The sequence below is a fragment of the Macaca fascicularis genome, chromosome 1 (genome assembly GCF_037993035.2).
Source record: "Macaca fascicularis isolate 582-1 chromosome 1, T2T-MFA8v1.1".
NCBI lineage: Eukaryota > Metazoa > Chordata > Mammalia > Primates > Cercopithecidae > Macaca > Macaca fascicularis.
Genome location: NC_088375.1, coordinates 214,909,762 through 214,927,215, shown reverse-complemented (window position 1 = coordinate 214,927,215; position 17,454 = coordinate 214,909,762). Strand labels below are relative to the sequence as shown.

Sequence of the window (17,454 nt, the reverse complement as noted above, 5' to 3'; positions counted from 1 at the left end):
CAGCTGCTTCCCTCATGGTCGGCTTAACAATCTCCCTGATGTTCATAAACCTCAAGCTGCCCATCTGCAGTTGCAATTTCCACCCATGTGTGTGTGCAGGAGAAGAGCAGGCCAGTCACCCACATGACAGTACAAGCTGAGCCAGCCAGAGCGCAGGAGCCGGGGCCCCCAGACCCTCCACTGATCCTCCCCATCTGGTGTCCTTTTCTGTCATCACATCTGTCCGTTTTTCAATCCAGATCTTGTGTCTGAATTCCTAAAAGCTGGTACCACTCTCAGAATTCTCCCCAGGAGTTTTAGACCTGATTTGTGTTTGTTTTCTTTAAATCTCTGAATGCCGACTGCCTGGCACTGTGCCCGGCACATAGTAAGTGCTCCATAAATGTGTGTTGCCTGAACAAGCAAACGCTTACAGCTGTGTGTTCTCCATTATTCCATGAGCTTCACCTCCTTCCGCACCTTCAAGGTAAGGAACAAAAGCCATGTCCACGACATTTCCATGGCCTCCAAGTCCAGCTCAGGGCTGAGAACCCATCACTCTCAGTGAATAAGGAATAAGGACCAATTACACCAGTTAGTTATGGCTGCCTAACAAACCATACCAAAACCCAGTGACTTAGAACAGCAGCCTTTATTTAGCTCACAATTCTGCACGCTGGCAGTTTAGCCTGGGCTCAGCTGGACGGTTGTTTTGGTCTCAGCCAGGTTCCCTCATGCATTTGTAGTCAGCTACAAGCTGAGTCTCACTGAGCTCTCTCTCATGTGTCTGAAATCAGCTGAGACGACTGATCCAGGTGGGCTGTCATCCTCCAGCAGGCTAGCCCAGGCTTTTTCGCAGGGTGGGGGCAGCTATCCTAAGACAGAGTAGACGTGCCCTAGACCTCCTGAGGCCTAGCTCAAAACTGGTAAACCATCCCTCCCACAACATTCTGTTGACCGAACTAAGCCACAAGACCAGTTCAGATTCACAAGGTGGGGAAAACTGATTCTGCCTCTTGATGAGAAAAGCTAAGAATGACATCATAAAAAGTAAGGACACAGGGAGGCAAGGAAAGTGGTGGCCTTGTTCCCAGCTAGAGCTGGGTGTGGGCCTGGTGCTCAAGTCTGCTCCGCGTCCTGGTTTGCAGTTGGGGTGAAGAGAGAGTTTGGGGTAGATCCCGGGGCCTCTCCCCTCCTGGAAGCCCTGGGGTGTGGGGTCGGGTGCATCTCTATCCAGTCCCTTTGTTTTACTACATCATAGCACTTACTATGGTCTAATGTGTCTCTTACTTCTATATTCATGCATCTGTAGTCCTCCCCGCTCCACAGAATGCCAGCTAATGCAGGGCAGGGATCTTGTCTTTCCCATTTCTGCTCTCCAGTCCTCCGATGCTGAGGAGTCCCCTTGGTCAGAATGCTGAATGGTGAGCTGCCCTGCAGGAGACATTTTGTCCTCCCTCCCAGGGGAAGAACAGGGGCCTGTCGGGGATGATCTGAGAAGGCTTCCCGGAAGAGCAACACTAGAGCAGACACTGGATGACGAGGAGGACCCTGTGGTGTCCCTAGCACCGGGGCTTACGTCTGCCACACCTGGGCCGGCTGGAGAACTGCTTGAAGTTTTTCTCATAGGTAGGCAGGCTCTCTTTGAAGCAGTGCACGGATTGCTTGTCACATTCACAGGCCTTCAGCCCGCAGTGGCAGCTGGCACCAGGACCAAGGGTGCATCCACCTGCAGAGACACAGAGGGTCACTGGGGGCTCCCAGCCCAGCCCCAGGGTTTGGTTCCAAGGCTGGGGGGAGCAGGGAGCTCACTGCAAAGGGCCAAGGGTTGAGGACAGAAAGGAAAGCCACTGAAAGGGATACATGTATGCATGTGTGTGCATGCGTGTGTGTGTGTGTGCATATGCATTTGTGTGCATGTGTGTGCATGTGTGCGTGTGTATGCTCGTGTGTGCATGTGTCTGTGTATGTGTAAGTGCGTGTGTGTGCGTGTTTAGGGCTCTCAGCCACAGCTTCCCTGCATCCCCAAGCCTTTCCCTGATCACATCTGAACATCCCATGAGTGCTGGAATGAGGAGAAGCCTAGAAGGAAGCAGGAGGAGGGGGGTGTGGGCTGCATGGAGGCGCCCTGAGTGAGTTCACCCGGGCAATGCACAGGCCAGGGTGATAGAGCATTTTCCCAGCGCTCATCTCCTATTTCCAGCTGCCTGCTTGACATCTCACTTGGGTGTCTCAGGCATCTCCAACTTGAGGCATTCACAAGGGAACCCTTGACATCCCAGTGCTCCCTCTGCCTGTGGGCCCCTGATTCACCCACATTCTCAGGAAACCAGGAGTCGACCTCGCTGCTCCTGCTCTTTCCACATTTCACATCCGGTCTGCCAGCAGGTCCTGCTAATCTTCTCTATGTTTAAAATAGCCCATGCTCTGCCTTGTTCTCTCCATCTCTTTGGCCACTGTCCAAATCCCTGTCATCAACAGCTCTTTCTCCTTCATGGAAGGAAATAAGCAGGGAGCATCTCAAACTGTAACCTGAGTTACGTTCACTCTCTGGCTTACAGCCCCAGTGTGGTTTCCTATTCGGGAAAGACAGGCTGAATCCTCCCGTGGCCTCCATGGCCAGGCACACTTGCCGGGATGCCACCCTCACCAGCCTCTCCACCCTCATCACCCTCCCCCTCCACTCTCCCAGCCTCCCTGCTCTGGGCACACCAGGCTGTTTCATGTCACAGGTCTTGCTCTGCCTTGTCCCTGGGCCTTTGGACTTGCTGTTCTTTTTGTCTAAAATGCTTCTCCCAAGGATCTGCAAGCGGTGGGATCCCTGCTACTGTTGGAGGCTTGGTCACATTTCACCTCCTCAGAGAGGCGCTTCCTCTGACTGCCTGAACTAAAGCTCTCTCTGGCCACGCCCTCCATACCCGTTTGTCTCACTCACTGTGCTTTTTACTGAACTTCTCTTATTGGTTTCCTGGCTTGTGACTGCCTCCCCTCAAAGAAGCATAAGCTGCGTGCGGCTGGGACCTCATCTGGCTCATCACAGTGTCCCCAGCATCCAGAACAGATGCTGCACAAAGCAGATGCTCAATAGAAACCATGAATGAAGAATAAGAGAAGAAATGAATGAAGCCTCTATGGACCTTTGGGGTTGAGTGTCTGCACTTTGGCCGAGTCACCACTAGATGGGGACATTTTATTTACCTACTAATCAGAGCTGTAGCACTGTGTGCGTGTGTATGCATGTGTGTGCAGGTATGTGTCCATCTGTGCATGTGCGTGTATGTGCGTGCGTGTGCATGTGTTGTGTGCATGTGTGGGTGTATGTGTGTGCGTGTGTGTTTAGGGCTCTCAGGTGCAGCTTTCTCTTTCCAGAAATCTCCACCCTAGTCCGCTCTCAGGATTGGCAGTGAGGAGGGGAGGCCACCAGACGCCCTGGTTTGTGACCTTGGGCAAGTTAGCTTCAGGTTCCTCGTCTATGAAACGATGCTAAAACCTAATCATTTCAGAAACACATGACAGTGTCCCATTCCTGGGATGGTGGTGAGGATCGCTGGTGTCTACCGACGAGTGGTCTGGATGTGCCTGGCACAAAGAAGGTGCCCCATGGGTGCTTGCTGCTATTCTCAGGGTGATGCACTCCAGCTCCACATGGAGAAAAAGCAGCGCCCTGTGGAGCCGGCCGAGCTGGCTGCAGTCAGTCTGTTGGCCACTCTTCCTCTGCAAAGTCTGCGTCCTGCAGAAGCCGTCCTCCCACGCCTCCCTGGAACTTCTCACATTGTGCCAACACCGCCGAGCTTCCTGTCCCCTCTGCTCGCCCGCAGGAAATCTGCCAGGGATGTTCACTCCTCTGGCTCTCTGGTTTTGCGGCTCTCGCTGCTCCCACTGTTGTAGCGCCTGGGTGCCCTCTGCCCTCCCACTCCCCCTCCGGCCTCTGTGAAAATCCTTCCAGATGCATCAAGCCCAGCTCCCCAGGTAGCCCCCGACTCTCTCAGGGGGTGAGGGCTACTTGAGCTCAGGCCCCCCAGCCAGCCTCACTGTCCAACCAGAGGGCCTGGTCCAGTTGCTGTCACCCTGGAAACTTTTCTCATCTTCCTCAGCCACCTTCTTTCTCATCCCTCTCTCTTTCTGTTGATCTCACTGTCTTCTGGTCCTCCCTTCTTCTCCATCTCTTGTTTCCTTCGTCTCGAGTCTCTAACTCTCCTTCCTTTCTCCCTGCCCCCTCTCCCTGTCTCGTTTGGTCTTCCTGTCCTTTCTAATGCATGCATCTGACATCCAGTTCTACTTCAGTGACCTGCCCTATCCCCAGGCCTTCCAGAATTGATCTGGAGCAGTAGTCTTTTGCAGTGGACTGTCACGTCTGTGGCATTTCTCAACCATGGACCAAGCCTTTCATGACCTGGATGATGAGACAGTCCCAGGCTAAGAAAAACCATCTTTGGAAGTCGCCTTTTAAAAACAAGCTTAACTCCAGACCTTGCATCTTTTAATATGCTAATGGAGAAACTGAGGTATGAAGAAAGGAAAGGAGGGCTTCGGAACACCTTTCTTGCTGCATGAACTACATCTCCACAAATAAGAAGAGGCAACAAGTCTGCATTCCTGCCTGTGGCTGGCCCAGGTCCCGGTCTGAGCCCCTCGCCTCAGCCCTGGTTGTCTCTGAATTCTCTCAGGGGTGTTCTTGTTCAGTGTCAGAACTCTGAATACTCCCAATTTCTCCGCTGCAGCCCACACCTCTCCCTTGGGGTCCGGACTTCAATAAGCACGTGTCCACCTGCCTTCCCCTTACATGTCTGACACGTGTCTCAAACTCAGGGTGACTGACACCAAACTCTTGCTGCCTTCATCATCAGCTCTTCCCCCATCTTCACGAACTCAGTATTTGGTGCCACTATCTACAGCCACTCAGGCCAGGAGCCTGGGATGCAGCCTCTGTTCCCTTCACACCCCACACCGAACCCCCACTCAGGCCAGGAACCTGGGATGCAGCCTCTGTTCCCTTCACACCCCACATGGAACCCCCACTCAGGCCAGGAGCCTGGGATGCAGCCTCTGCTCCCTTCACACCCCACACCGAACCCCCACTCAGGCCAGGAGCCTGGGATGCAGCCTCTGTTCCCTTCACACCCCACACGGAATCCCCACTCAGGCCAGGAGCCTGGGATGCAGCCTCTGTTCCCTTCACACCCCACACCGAACCCATCAGCAGGTCCCGCCGGCCCCGACCCTACCTGCACAGCATTCCTGGCATCTGACACTTCCCATCCCCACTGTCACCGTGCTGATCCTGGCTGTGGTTGTGCCTCCCAATGCTCTGCAACAGTCCCCTAATGGGGCCCTTCTTTCCTCCCTGACTCTTCTTTCTCTGCACCGTAGCCAGAGTGATCTTTCTGGGGCAAAAGTAGAGGGTCCTCTGCTTCACACGCTCCAATGACTCCCTTGCATTGACATAGAAGGTGCGTGTCTCCCCCGTCCAACCTCATCTCCCTTCTTCCCAAGGCTCCTCTGCTCCTAGCACATTGGCCCTGAGGTCTCAGACCAAACGCCACCTCCCCAGAGAGGCCTTCTTCGACCACCTAAAGCAGGCACCCTTCTGTCTCCTTGACCCCCGACCTCTGTCATTCTGCAGGCTGTCGCTTTGTCCGAGGTGCCTCAGAGCACCTGGCCCTGTCTGAATGTGTCTTTATTAATAAATACGCTACGGTCTCTTGTTTTTTTTGGAATGCAAGCTCCTTCCGGGCAAGGATTTTGTCCTCCTCATTGCTGATCTCCTGGCCCTAACACGCAGTAAGGGCTCCTTCCTGACCACCTTACTGGCTACACTCACATGGCCTACAGGCCAGTGCCAGCAGCTGAGCCCTAGGAGACAGGAAGCCAGGTTCTTGGGCAAGATAGGCTGCTTCTGTGCTTTGGGGTCTCAGGCAAGTTGCTTCCCTCTCCAAGCCTGTTTCCTCAGCTTTCAAATGGTGGTAAAGATACGTGCACTGCCTATTTCATGAGTGCTTTTGTTCATCTACTCATTCAACAAACAAGTATTGAGCTCCCAACATGTGTCCGGTCTGTGGCTAGGAGCTGGGGGTACAGGTGCAAGCCAGCAGCCCCCACACTGCTTAGTCCAGAGGCATGGTTCTCTGTGGGCTCTGTGAGAACCAGTGCCCTCAAACAAGACAGGCTTGCTCCCTGCTCTCACGGAACTTTCTAGCTGGGGGGAGAGTCGATGCACACAGACACAGAGAAGTAAACAAGATCATTTCAGGCAGAGATGAATGCTGGGAGAGACGGTGGGTAGCGTGTCAGTGAGTGGAGGCTGAGATGGGGAATATATTCAGCAGTAAATGAGAAAAGTCTTTGCAAAATACAAATTCCGGCAGTTGCCATTTTCATCTTCCCGCTTTGGCAGAGGGAGGCAGTCCGAGGCTGGGAGATGTAGATAATGGAGGTTCAGTTGGCTGAAACCCCATCTCTCCTCCCTGTACCACACATGTATGTGCATGTGGGCGGAGGGGGTGTCACTGCTGAGTGAGCTTAAAGTCCCTTGGAAAAATGCCAAGTACTTATGTAAGCCCACTAAAAGGAGGGATAACCACCTCCCAGGTGGCCTGAGGGCAGCTGTCCCCGCCACCAGGGAAATTAGGCCCTGGGCTCTGGTGACAGGCCTTTCTCTGCACTGATCCCTCAGTGACATTTAGAGTCGTGGACAGACCAAGTTGTTTTCTTCCTTTCCCTCCCCTGCTTACCTACTGCATCCCAGAGCAGCCCCTGGTTGCTAGGCAACCTGGACCAGGCCTGGGTGCAGGATTTCAGAATTCAGGGGAGGCTAGGGAGTTGGTTAACTCTTGCAGGGGCAGCTCTTTGAACGGAGGTGCAATTAGGATAGGGACATAGTTTTTTTTTGTTGTTTGTTTTTCTTTTTTGAGGTAGGGTCTCACTCTGTTGTCCAGGCTGGAGGGCAGTGGCACAACCACAGCTCACCGTGGCCTCATCTCCTGGGCTCAGGTGATCCTCCTATCTCAGCCTTTCGAGTAGCTGGGACTACAGGTATGCACCACCACACCTGGCTAATTGTTTGTATGTTTAGTAGAGAGAGGGATCTCACTGTGTTGCCCAGGCTGTTCTTGAACTCCTGGGCTCAAGTGATCTCCCCACCTCAGCCTCCCAAAGTGCTGGGATTATAGGTATGAGCCACCGTGCCTGGCCAGGAAAGGGGTTTTATTCCATAAGGGGTCACTGACCTTAGCCCGATGGACACAAGTACAGAGCAGACTCTTCAAAGAAACAGTATTTAAGAAAATCCCAGTGCTGTAAGCAAAGAAGAAAAGAAAACTTGGACAAAAAGAGGAATTTCCACATCTAAAAGGAAGGGCATTAATGAAGCACCTACTGTAGGCCAGCCCCTGTAGCTGGGCTGCTTTAGCTAATCCTTCCAGCAGCCTTATGAAGTACAGGCATTATCTCCATTTCACAGGTGAGGAGATGCATACATTAATCTATTAATACAACTCTTAATACAAAGGGTGGAGCTGGAATCAGACCCAGTGCTGCCTGACTCCGAGGCCTCTCAGCAGGAACACAAAGCTCCGGGGCCTTACAGAGAAGCAAACTCCATCTCCCCTCTTTCCTTCCCTGGGCCAGGGCAGAGCATTCTGACCAGTTTGCTGCAGATCCTGAGACTTACACTGTGTGAGGGCCTCCAATCATGCACACACACAGCACCCTCCACAGGGGAAGCTGGTGTGAGACAGGGCGCCTGGGGTTTGAATCCCAGCTCTTCTTTCCCTGGCTGTGTGACCTTGGCCATCGTGCTTAACCTCTCTGAGCCTCAGAGTCCTCCTTGATAACGGGAGATAATGCTCACCTCAGAGGTTTATCATGTGAGTTCAGGTGCTGTGTGTACAGCATCTACCACAGAGGTTCATACACTGTAGCTGCTGTTATTGTACCCATTTCATGAATGAGAAAACCAAAGCCCACACAACTCAGGCCAGACGGTATGTTCCAGAGCACTGAAAAGTTTCAAGACACATGCATCTTAATCTTGTCCGTTTCTTGGATCAAACTCGTCCCCTCTGTGGGTCTCAGTCTCTTCATTGCAACAAGGAGGGACTGATCTGGACGATCTCTAAGGGCACTTTAGCTCTGGAGTTTCCACAAGACTGTGAACGCCAGAAGAGCAGGGACTGGGTCTGCTTTATTCTGTGCCCCTGGCCCCTGGCACAGCACCAGCACTGGGCGGGTACCCAGTGGATGCTCACTCAATACTGGGGCAAGTAAATCAATGGCCTGGGGCTCAGCACGTGTCAGCAGCAGACTCTGGATTAGAACCCAGATCACCTGGCTCTCAGCCCTGCTCCTGGAGGCAGGGGCTTGGCGAGGTGGGGATGGGGATGACAGAGGCTGGCCTGGTCCTCACTGGCTGGGTCAGCTGGGGAGGCGGGTGCTGATGCCCTGGTACTGATGCGGAAGCCTCCTCCCACGCTAGTGCCCTGAGCAGGGCTCTGGACTCAGGAGCCCTGATCAAGGCTTCAGGAGCAACTGGCTGCTTCTGCTCTGCAGGGGTAACGTGGGAAGAAAGTACAGCCCAGGCCAGGTACTTTCTGGTCCAACTCCCAGCCTCTGCCGGCACCTCCCACCACCGCCCAGCAGTGCCACTGCCTGGGGTTCCAGCCTCTGCTCCTCAACCTTTGCTCCACTCTCCCTCATCTCCTGGGGTCCTGGGCTGGGAGGGTGAAGAGCGTTGAATAGAGAAGTTTCCCTGGGTACAGAGAGCCCAGGCCAGCCCTGGCAAGTGCAGTCAGTCCACAGGAGCCCAGGGTGGAGGCTTGGGCTGGGCCAGCCGGGCATCCCCACCCCTGTGGCAAAGACGGGTGGGAAGAGGCTATGGGAAACTCGGTTCCTGGCAGCCAACTTCTCCAGTGCCCTCTCCCCATCCCTCCCACCAGACCCTGATCCCTTCCCCTCTCCTGAACATGGCCTTGGAGGTGTCACAGAAAAGACACTTTGCTTTAGGCCTGAGAAGGACCACACCAGAGAGCTCCAACTCAGTCTCCTTGAGCTCACATGGGGAACAAAAGAAGGTTCTTTCCCTGTCAACCACGTCCTGGTGGCAGTGGGTAGTGCAGGCCAAGAAGCAGGCTGAAAACTGAGGCAGGTCCTCCCGGTGTAGGGGTCCGAGCCCCCAACCCACACAGCTGGTTCCAGGGAGACTTCACAGTCCTAACTCTGGGTCTTGGTGTGTGCCGAGCTGGAGTGGTGGGTGCGGGGAGCTCAGGAGACCGGAAGTCTGAGCCCTAGAACCCACCACGGGACTGAGGATGTATCTCCCGCCCTAGGGGATGAGTGGCCGAGAGGTGGTGGTTCCTTGACCTCAGGAGGAAACAGAGGAACTCCAAGGCGCACTCACAGCTGTGAACAAATAGACCTGGGAAGGAAAGCGATTCATGCAACCCCACGAGGCCAGGCAGGAAGTGAGCCACTCGCTGTAAAGGGCCACTTCTTTATTCGGTGCTCTTCACCCTCCCAGCCCGGGACCCCAGGACCCACCCTGGCTATGCTGGAAAGGATGGTACTCACCAAAGGCCACTGCCCAGTGCCTCCGAATGTGCCTGCTGTTTAGACCGGGATTACCATGCTCATACCCGTACTCTACCAGCAGTAGAACACGCCCCGGATGCCAGGGCCACGGCCCATATGCAGGGCACTTGATCCACTTGTCCACATGGCTCCTTGAACGGTCTCAATAACACGTGAGTCCCCCTTCCCTTCCCACCTATTTGCTTTTGTGGCCCTGGTGGCACCTCTCCTAGTGGTTGGCATACAGTCACCCTTAATAAATATTTGTCCAACTGGAAGACAGCTGAGCTGTTTTGTTAACACATGACAGAAACAAGGAAACACGTTATCAACAGTAACAGTTGTCAAGGGAAGCTTCAAAATTCAGTGTAAGCTCAAGTGAACAAGTATGTATTGAGCATGTACTATCTGCAGGGCTCTGGCCTCCCAGAGAGTTCAGGAAGTACACCCATGGGCGGGAGAGACCAGGGCAGGATGAGCACAGACACTCCGAGAAGCTCTGGAGCATCAGGGAAAAGCTCAGGATTGCCTCCTTCCAAGAACTTGGAAGCATTTCATTTTCTAAAACATCTCTGGGTCAAAGAGGAGGTGAATGTTAAGGAAAGGCCCAGGTTAAAAGACATTTCCATACAGAAAAGGCTACTCACACACCACTGTGCCATTGACGATGTGGAACTGGTAGCCGTTCAACACAGGCTGGCAGCTGGACTCCTTCAGCTTCTCGTAGCAACAGTCATGTGCCTGGCAGCATCTGGGGCGAGACAAGAGGGAAATGAGGGGCTGTGCCTGGAAGTGGGTCCCTCGGGAATCTGCTGGAGGACCTTATCTGGGGACTAGAAAGGGCTCACCTGCCTCCTCCTCTAGGCAAGAAGGCATTGAAGGTGGGGAGGTGAATTATCAATAATAATAAAAACAGGCCAGGTGTGGTGGCTCATGCCTGTAATCCCAGCACTTTGTGAGGATGAGGCAGGAGGATCGCTTCAGTCCAGGAGTTTGAGACCAGCCTGGGCAGCACAGGGAGACCTCCTACGTTTTTTAGGTTTTTTTTTTTTTTTTTTTTTTTTTTTAAAAGCCAGGCGTAGTGGCACCAGCCTGTGGTCCCAGCTACTCAGGAGGCTGAGGTGGGTGGATTGCTTGAGCTCGGGTGACAGAGGCTGCAGTGAGCTGTGATTGAGCCTCTCCACCCCAGCCTGGACAACAGAGCAAGACCCTGTCTTCCAAAAAATAAATAAAATAAAAAATAATAATAATAACCAGTAGCATTTCCTGAGCCCTCTCTAGTATCTGTTGCTATCTCATTAGCTACTCACAGAAACCTATGAAGTACAATCATTGTCTCCCTTTTGTAGGGGAGGGACTGAGATTCAGAGAGGCCCATTTCCCAAACGTAGACAGCTGGAAAATGACAGACCCAGGACACAAATCTGGGTCCATTCACGCATTTAACACTTTTTACTGAGCACCTACTGTGCGCCAGGCACTGTGATGGTCTCTGAGGAGACAACTGTCTGCAAAAGCAGAGATAGTCCTACTCTTGGCACCCAGAATTGGCTGGGGGCTGGATGGGAGAGCACTGCAGGAGAAATAACATCTGGAGAATGGGCTCAGTCCAAGTCCTCAGCCACTGCTCAAGGCACAGGAAGGCAGAAACTTAAGCTTGGATTCTAAGGCCTGAAAGGCCAAGAAAAATGTTTCAGTCTCCGTCTCTTGCCATTCCCATCTGCAAGTGAGGGCTCTGCTGTTGATCAGCTTTGACTAATGATGTTCAATTTCTAATCAGCCTTTGGACTTTGACAGTGGAGCTACAGACCATCAAGGAGAGGGGACAAACTTTGAAACAGGCAAATTCTTGTTCAATTCTAACCCTGCCACTTAGAAGCTGCATTGCCTTCGGGAAGTGGTTTAGCAACTCACTGTCCTCACCTGTCAAATGGGCTGGTATCACTGTCTTGTGCATTCCCTGAAAGAATTAAATTAAGTTCGTGTGCCAATCGAATTGGCACATCGATTGGCCAATCGAATTGTGCCAATAAAAATTAAGTCCCAGTGCCTGGCATATAATGGGCATTTTGTAAGTATCAGTTGACCTTCCAGGGCTCTGAGGTCCTCCCACGGTTCCAAGAGCCCAACTCACAAGGCTTGAGCTCCAGGAGTGATATTTAAGGCCCCACTGTGGGGACATGTTTCTCCACACTAGGTTAAATGTGGCAAGGAACATTTTGCTTTCTTATTTCTTCAAATGAAATGACACGCAAACTGTCCCGTTTCTTACCTCCCCACACACACACTCACCACATGACACCCACTTCTACTTTTTCTAGGAACTCACACTCCCCTACCCCCATCCTTTGGAGTAGGCCTGGGAAGCAGGTTTGTGCCATGCAACCTCACCCAGATGGACAACTTCTCCAAACTGGGCCACTTGGATTCCCTCTCCTAGAATATGGAATTAGGACTAGTGAGTCAGTTGTGCTGTGCCTATAGTCCTAAAAGCTGGAGAGCTGGAAGCAGAGCACTTTTACTATGAGGATGAAACAGCTTCTAGAGCTCTGGGCAGGACCGATGCATAATTGCAGAGGCCAAAGCAATATGAAAATGTGGGGCCCTTTATTAAGAATTTCAAGATGGCGGCAGCAGAGCAGCAAACCACATTTAGGCCCTTATGAGTGTTGGGCCCTGTGAAACTTCACAGATCACACACTCAGGAAGCTGGCCCCGACACTGGGTTTCTCAAGACCCATCCTCCGAATCCTGTTCAGTTCTTCCTTCCATTAGCCTGAATTGTTTTCTGTTACTTGCCATGCAAGAATTCTAACACCCTCTCTCTGGCTTCGAGCTTGAACTTTAATGCAAAACAAATGATAGGTGGCCTCAGAGCCTCTGCACCCACCTGTCAGTGTCATCCACGGGGACCCCTTTGCCCCCAAGCCCACAGTAGCAGCCATATCCGTAATACGAGAAGAAGGCACTCCGCCCCGTGATGTGTTTGACCATCCTCTGAAACTGCCAGAAGCTGCTGTGGGTGGGGGCTGCCACTGCCGATGAGGAAACAAGGAAGAAGGAAGTTGCAATGAGCACGATGCTGCCTTGATGTCCCCTCCCCTTACTAGAATGCTGAGAATTCGAAATATCACCAGATCCCCAAAGCGAAGTGCAAAGGGCATAGCTGGAATCATTAGCCCTTTTCCTGGGGAAGAAAATAAGTTCAGATTTGCTCCTGTAACACAGCTAGTTTTTTGCTAACCCGGATGAATACCCAGTTCCCATGAGGTTTGGAACAAGGCTCTCCCATCAACCATAGTCTTCCCCCTCAAGGCAGGAAACCACCGTCCTAGGCAGAACACCCTCGGGTCTGATGCAACATGAATGGGAAAAGTTCAAAGCCAGAAATGCCAGTCCCTCCAGATGTCATCAGGCCTTTACTATCTTGCAGGAGAAACAAAATACTTAAGAGGCAGGAAAGGTATCCTCAATTATTATTTTTTTAAATGGCAAGTACACATGAACTCAGCTGTTTTTGCTTCTACAAGATGCTTATGAGAGTGGGCACAAATGCATACACAAAGTGGTTTGCTGAAGCATTATCTGTGATATAAAAAAATTGGAAACCACCCACATGTCCGCTGACAGGGGGATAATAACAAAATTATGTGTCTCAAAAATAAACTACACTTGATAGCACTATCTCTAGGCAATTGGGATTGAAGAGAGAGAAAGAAACAGTCAACATTCATTTTATATACATCTCTGCTGTCTCATGTCTTTGCACAATAAGCATGTGTTTTCTTTCTTTCTCTTTCTCTTTCTTTCTTTCTTTCTTTCTTTCTTTCTTTCCTTCTTTCTTTTCTTTTTCTTTCTCTCTCTCTCTTTCTCTCTCTCTCTCTTTCTTTCTTTCTTTCTTTTGAGATGGAGTTTCACTGTAGTTGCCCAGGCTGGAGTATAATGGTGCGATCTCAGCTCGCTGCAACCTCTGCCTCCCGGGTTCAAGCAATTCTCCTGCCTCAGCCTCCTAATTAGCTGGGATTACAGGTGCCCGCTGCCACGCCTGGCTAATTTTTTGTATTTTTAGTAGAGACGGGGTTTCACCATCTTGGCCAGCTGGCCAGGCTGGTCTCGAACTCCTGACCTCAGGTGATCTGCCTGTCTCGGCCTCCCAAAGTGCTGGGATTACAGGCATGAGCCACCGCACCTGACCCAGCCTGTGTTCCATTTCTATTATGGTGTTTTACATGTGCGTGTGTAAAGGTTGTATAGAGGATGTATATCAAACTCTTAAGAGTGGCCACCTCTGGAGGTAGGGAAAACACTAGGGTCTGGGGAGGATGAGGAGGAGCTTTACCTTGTTGCTATATACTCATTTATTTTACTTTTTAATTATAAGCATGTTGTAAATTTGCAATAAAAATACAATAAAGACATGAACTTGAAGAAGAGAAACAGAAATAGAGTCTGGGGGAGTTTGCTCAGGAGCCTTCGATCTCACTATTGTGTTTAGTCTAAACAGGGGTGTGAGGGGAAGAAGCCCAGGAGTGGTCACTGCTGCCCAAGCAGTCCCTGGAGCCGCACTCAGGGGTTGATCTTCAGACTGAGGGGCTGCAGAGGCGGTCATCCCTGCATACGGGTATCCTCCTGCGCTATCACCTTGAAAAGTGTAAGTTCCACTACTCACTGTGGGGAAAGGAAGTCTGTTTTTGACATCTTTGACTTAGGGACTCAAAAGTTATTGTGACGCAATTGAAAGAGACAGGAAAATGGATCTGGACAAACCTCCACTCTACCAATCCAGCAAAGGAGTCTGTGAGTCTCCAATAGACCCCAAACTGTTTCCCAGTAGGTCTTTTTTCACTTTGCAGAGGTAAGCAATAAGCAATGACTTATAGCTACCAATTATCCCGTAAGTCACCATAAAAATGTCTTTCTGATAAGCATTAATCATTCTTAAATTAGCTGGATGTATGTCTGCATTTTTGTTCTGAATCCAAATGGCCTTAAATAAAGGCTACTATTATCCAAAGGAAAAGAGACTCTTGGGGGAGAGGGGCATAAAATAGTAGTCAAACTCCCTTTCTAGCAAATGGTTGGCAACCTCTGATTTCCTAGACACTTTATAAAATCCCAACACTGGGATCAGCCCATTTCATAGCAGAAACAGAAGCAAGAGGACGTTGGGGGGAGCCCGTTCCATTCCTGGTTCTTTTTTTTTTTTTTTGAGACGGAGTCTCGCTCTGTCGCCCAGGCTGGAGTGCAGTGGCGTGATCTCAGCTCACTGCAAGCTCCGCCTCCTGGGTTCACGCCATTCTCATGCCTCAGCCTCCTGAGTAGCTGGGACCACAAGTGCCTGCCAGCACACCCGGCTAACTTGTTGTATTTTTAGTAGAGACCGGGTTTCACCATGTTAGCCAGGATGGTCTCGATCTCCTGACCTTGTGATCCGCCCACCTTGGCCTCCCAAAGTGCTGGGATTACAGGCGTGAGCCCCGTGCCCGGCCCATTCCTGATTCTTTTCTGAGTGACTTGTGACTTCCTTCACCTGGTACCACCTGGACAGTCCCCCCTCCCACTGACATGAACAGGAAGACAGAAGCCTGGTGCTGTCCCAGCAAGCCCTCTACTTACAGCAGGAGAGGAGGAGGAGGAGGACGGCAATGACCTTCATTTCTGAGGAGACCGGGGATCTGAGGTTCCACGGCCACGCCTTCACCTGTGTGTGAGGGGTCTCCCAGTTGAACCTCTGTTCGGGACAAAACGACCAAAATGAGGCAAGGGTATTTGGGTGCAAAACCCTAATTGCAGTGCCTTGGAAAGACCTCAGCAGAGGACTCAAAGAAATCGTTTTCAAATCTCATTCCCTTTGAATATGGTATCCTTTCTGGCATTTAGACCTGAACATATAAAAATAAGAAGGGTTCCATGGTTTTAAAAGTGCAAATGTTGTTTTTTTTTTCCAAATTTCTTTCTTTGGCAACATCATCCCTTCATCTCTTCTTTTTTTCTTTTGAGGAGTCCGTATTTCCTCTGCTCCCCAAGCTGGAAAGGCATCTATGTTGTTCGTAATAGAAATCCCACACAGGAATGCCTAGCTCGGTTTGCATCTAGTCCCACAGTGCCTTCCTTCCTTGATACCCGGGCATCTTATTCATCAACTTTACCTCTCTGCATCTTGGTTTCTTCTCCTGTAGAGTGAGACTAGAAATTCCTGTCAATAATTTCAAGCCTTTATTTTAAGGGCTTCACAGGTATTATACGGTTTAACCCTTACAACTCCTTCTGAGGTTCTATTATCGTTTTGAAGATGGGTAAACTGAGACCCAGGGAGGTTGAACAAATTCCTCACGATCACATAGCCGTCTCCTTCACAGACCCATTGTGGGACCTGCTGGAATAATGAAAGTAAAACCGTTTTGTACTATAAAATGCAGTCACAGGTAGACACAGAATTCATATTCCGATTAGTATGGGTAATGATACCCATATGAGGACAGTGGAGGAGAATGTGGGTTGCAGCCCTGCCATGGAACTGCCAGGGATCAGTCTTTATAGCCCCATCATAAATCAGGCTACATCTGGTAATGTCAGGACTTGGAGTGTGAAACAATAGAGAATTTGGCAGGTGCAGAGCTTGGGCTAGATTTACACCTGGTGGCAAAGCTTCCCAGGAAAACTTCAAAATGACCATCCTGCTGCAGATCCCTGGGAGAGTTAACCAGGGTGTCTTTGCTATCTTCCCCCTTTGGCAACATTCTGGTGGATGCTGCGAGGCCCGGCCCTGACCAGGCCTGGTCCCAGCCAACCTTCACTTCAACTGCTGTGCGGGATGTTTTTTAATTAGGTTCTGTCTCTACAGGCTTGCTTCCTTTTTCTCTTTTGAGTCTAAAAAAATAATCATGTGCAGGTTTAGCCCACGAAAAACGGGCTCGTTCTTTTGAATGAGCAGGTGATGACACTTTAGAGAGACACAGAAAGGGACCTGGGTGCATTACTGGTCATGAAATCCAATAGACTCTTATTAAGCACCAACTATGAGCTCTTCTAATGAGAACATTCTGACCCAAGGAAGGCTGCCAAGCTGGCTGGAGAGACCAAATAGGTAAACAGAGACCAAATATAGCCCCAAAGCCCCATGTGGGCAGCAATTCTGCTTGGTTCTCCATTAGTTCCCGAATCTTCACACAGTCCTGGCAGGCCCCCTCTTCAGGGCTAGGGTACCAGCAGCTGCTGACGCTCTCCCTCACTGGGAACCACCCTTTGCTGCAGGTACCGCGTGGCCCACGGTTACGGCCCCTCCCAGGGAAGACAGAAGTAGGAGTCTCTAGCCAATCCCTGGTTGGGGTGATAGTTTAAAGGGCCATCCCTTGCCTTTTTCAGGATAGCTCTGAAAGGCAGTCCCAGCCCCAGAGCTCCCTGTGGCCTCAGCAACTGCCTGTGTGTATCAACTTCTCCCTCTATGTCAGTTTCTGTGTGTGTGTGTTAGCTTGTCCCTCTGTGTCAGCTTCTCCCTTTATGTCAGTTTCTGTGTGTGTGTGTGCTAGCTTGTCCCTCTGAGTCAGCTTCTCCCTTTATGTTGGCCTCTGTGGGCGTGTGTCAGCTTCTCCCTCTGTGTCAACTTCTCCCTTTTGTGTGTCAGCTTCTCCCTCTATGTCAGCTTCTCCCTCTGTGTCAGCTTCTCCCTTTTGTGTGTCAGCTTCTCCCTCTATGTCAGTTTCTCTGTGTGTGTGTTAGCTTGTCCCTCTGTGTCAGCTTCTCCCTCTATGTTGGCTTCTCTGTGTGTGTTAGCTTCTCCCTCTATGTCAGTTTCTCTATATGTGTGTGTGTTAGTTTGTCCCTCTGTGTCAGCTTCTCCTCTGTGTTGGCTTCTCTGTGTCAGCTTCTCCCTCTATGTCAGTTTGTGTGTGTGTGTGTGTTAGCTTCTCC

At 51.1% G+C, this 17,454-nt stretch overlaps 1 protein-coding gene across 1 annotated transcript in view; it reads right to left on the bottom strand.

Moving 5' to 3' along the window:
- Nucleotides 1–616: 616 nt before the first annotated feature.
- PLA2G2C (phospholipase A2 group IIC) overlaps nt 617–17,454 on the bottom strand; it is a 24,219-nt gene continuing 7,381 nt past the window's right edge. Inside the window, exons 2-6 of the mRNA XM_015441517.4 lie at nt 15,160–15,274; nt 12,434–12,578; nt 10,191–10,294; nt 1,570–1,708; nt 617–854 (exon numbers count right to left, since the gene is read on the bottom strand). Of these exons, the coding sequence (XP_015297003.1) occupies nt 818–854; nt 1,570–1,708; nt 10,191–10,294; nt 12,434–12,578; nt 15,160–15,199 (465 nt within the window). The 5' untranslated portion in view covers nt 15,200–15,274 and the 3' untranslated portion in view covers nt 617–817. The remainder of the gene's footprint in view (nt 855–1,569; nt 1,709–10,190; nt 10,295–12,433; nt 12,579–15,159; nt 15,275–17,454) is intronic.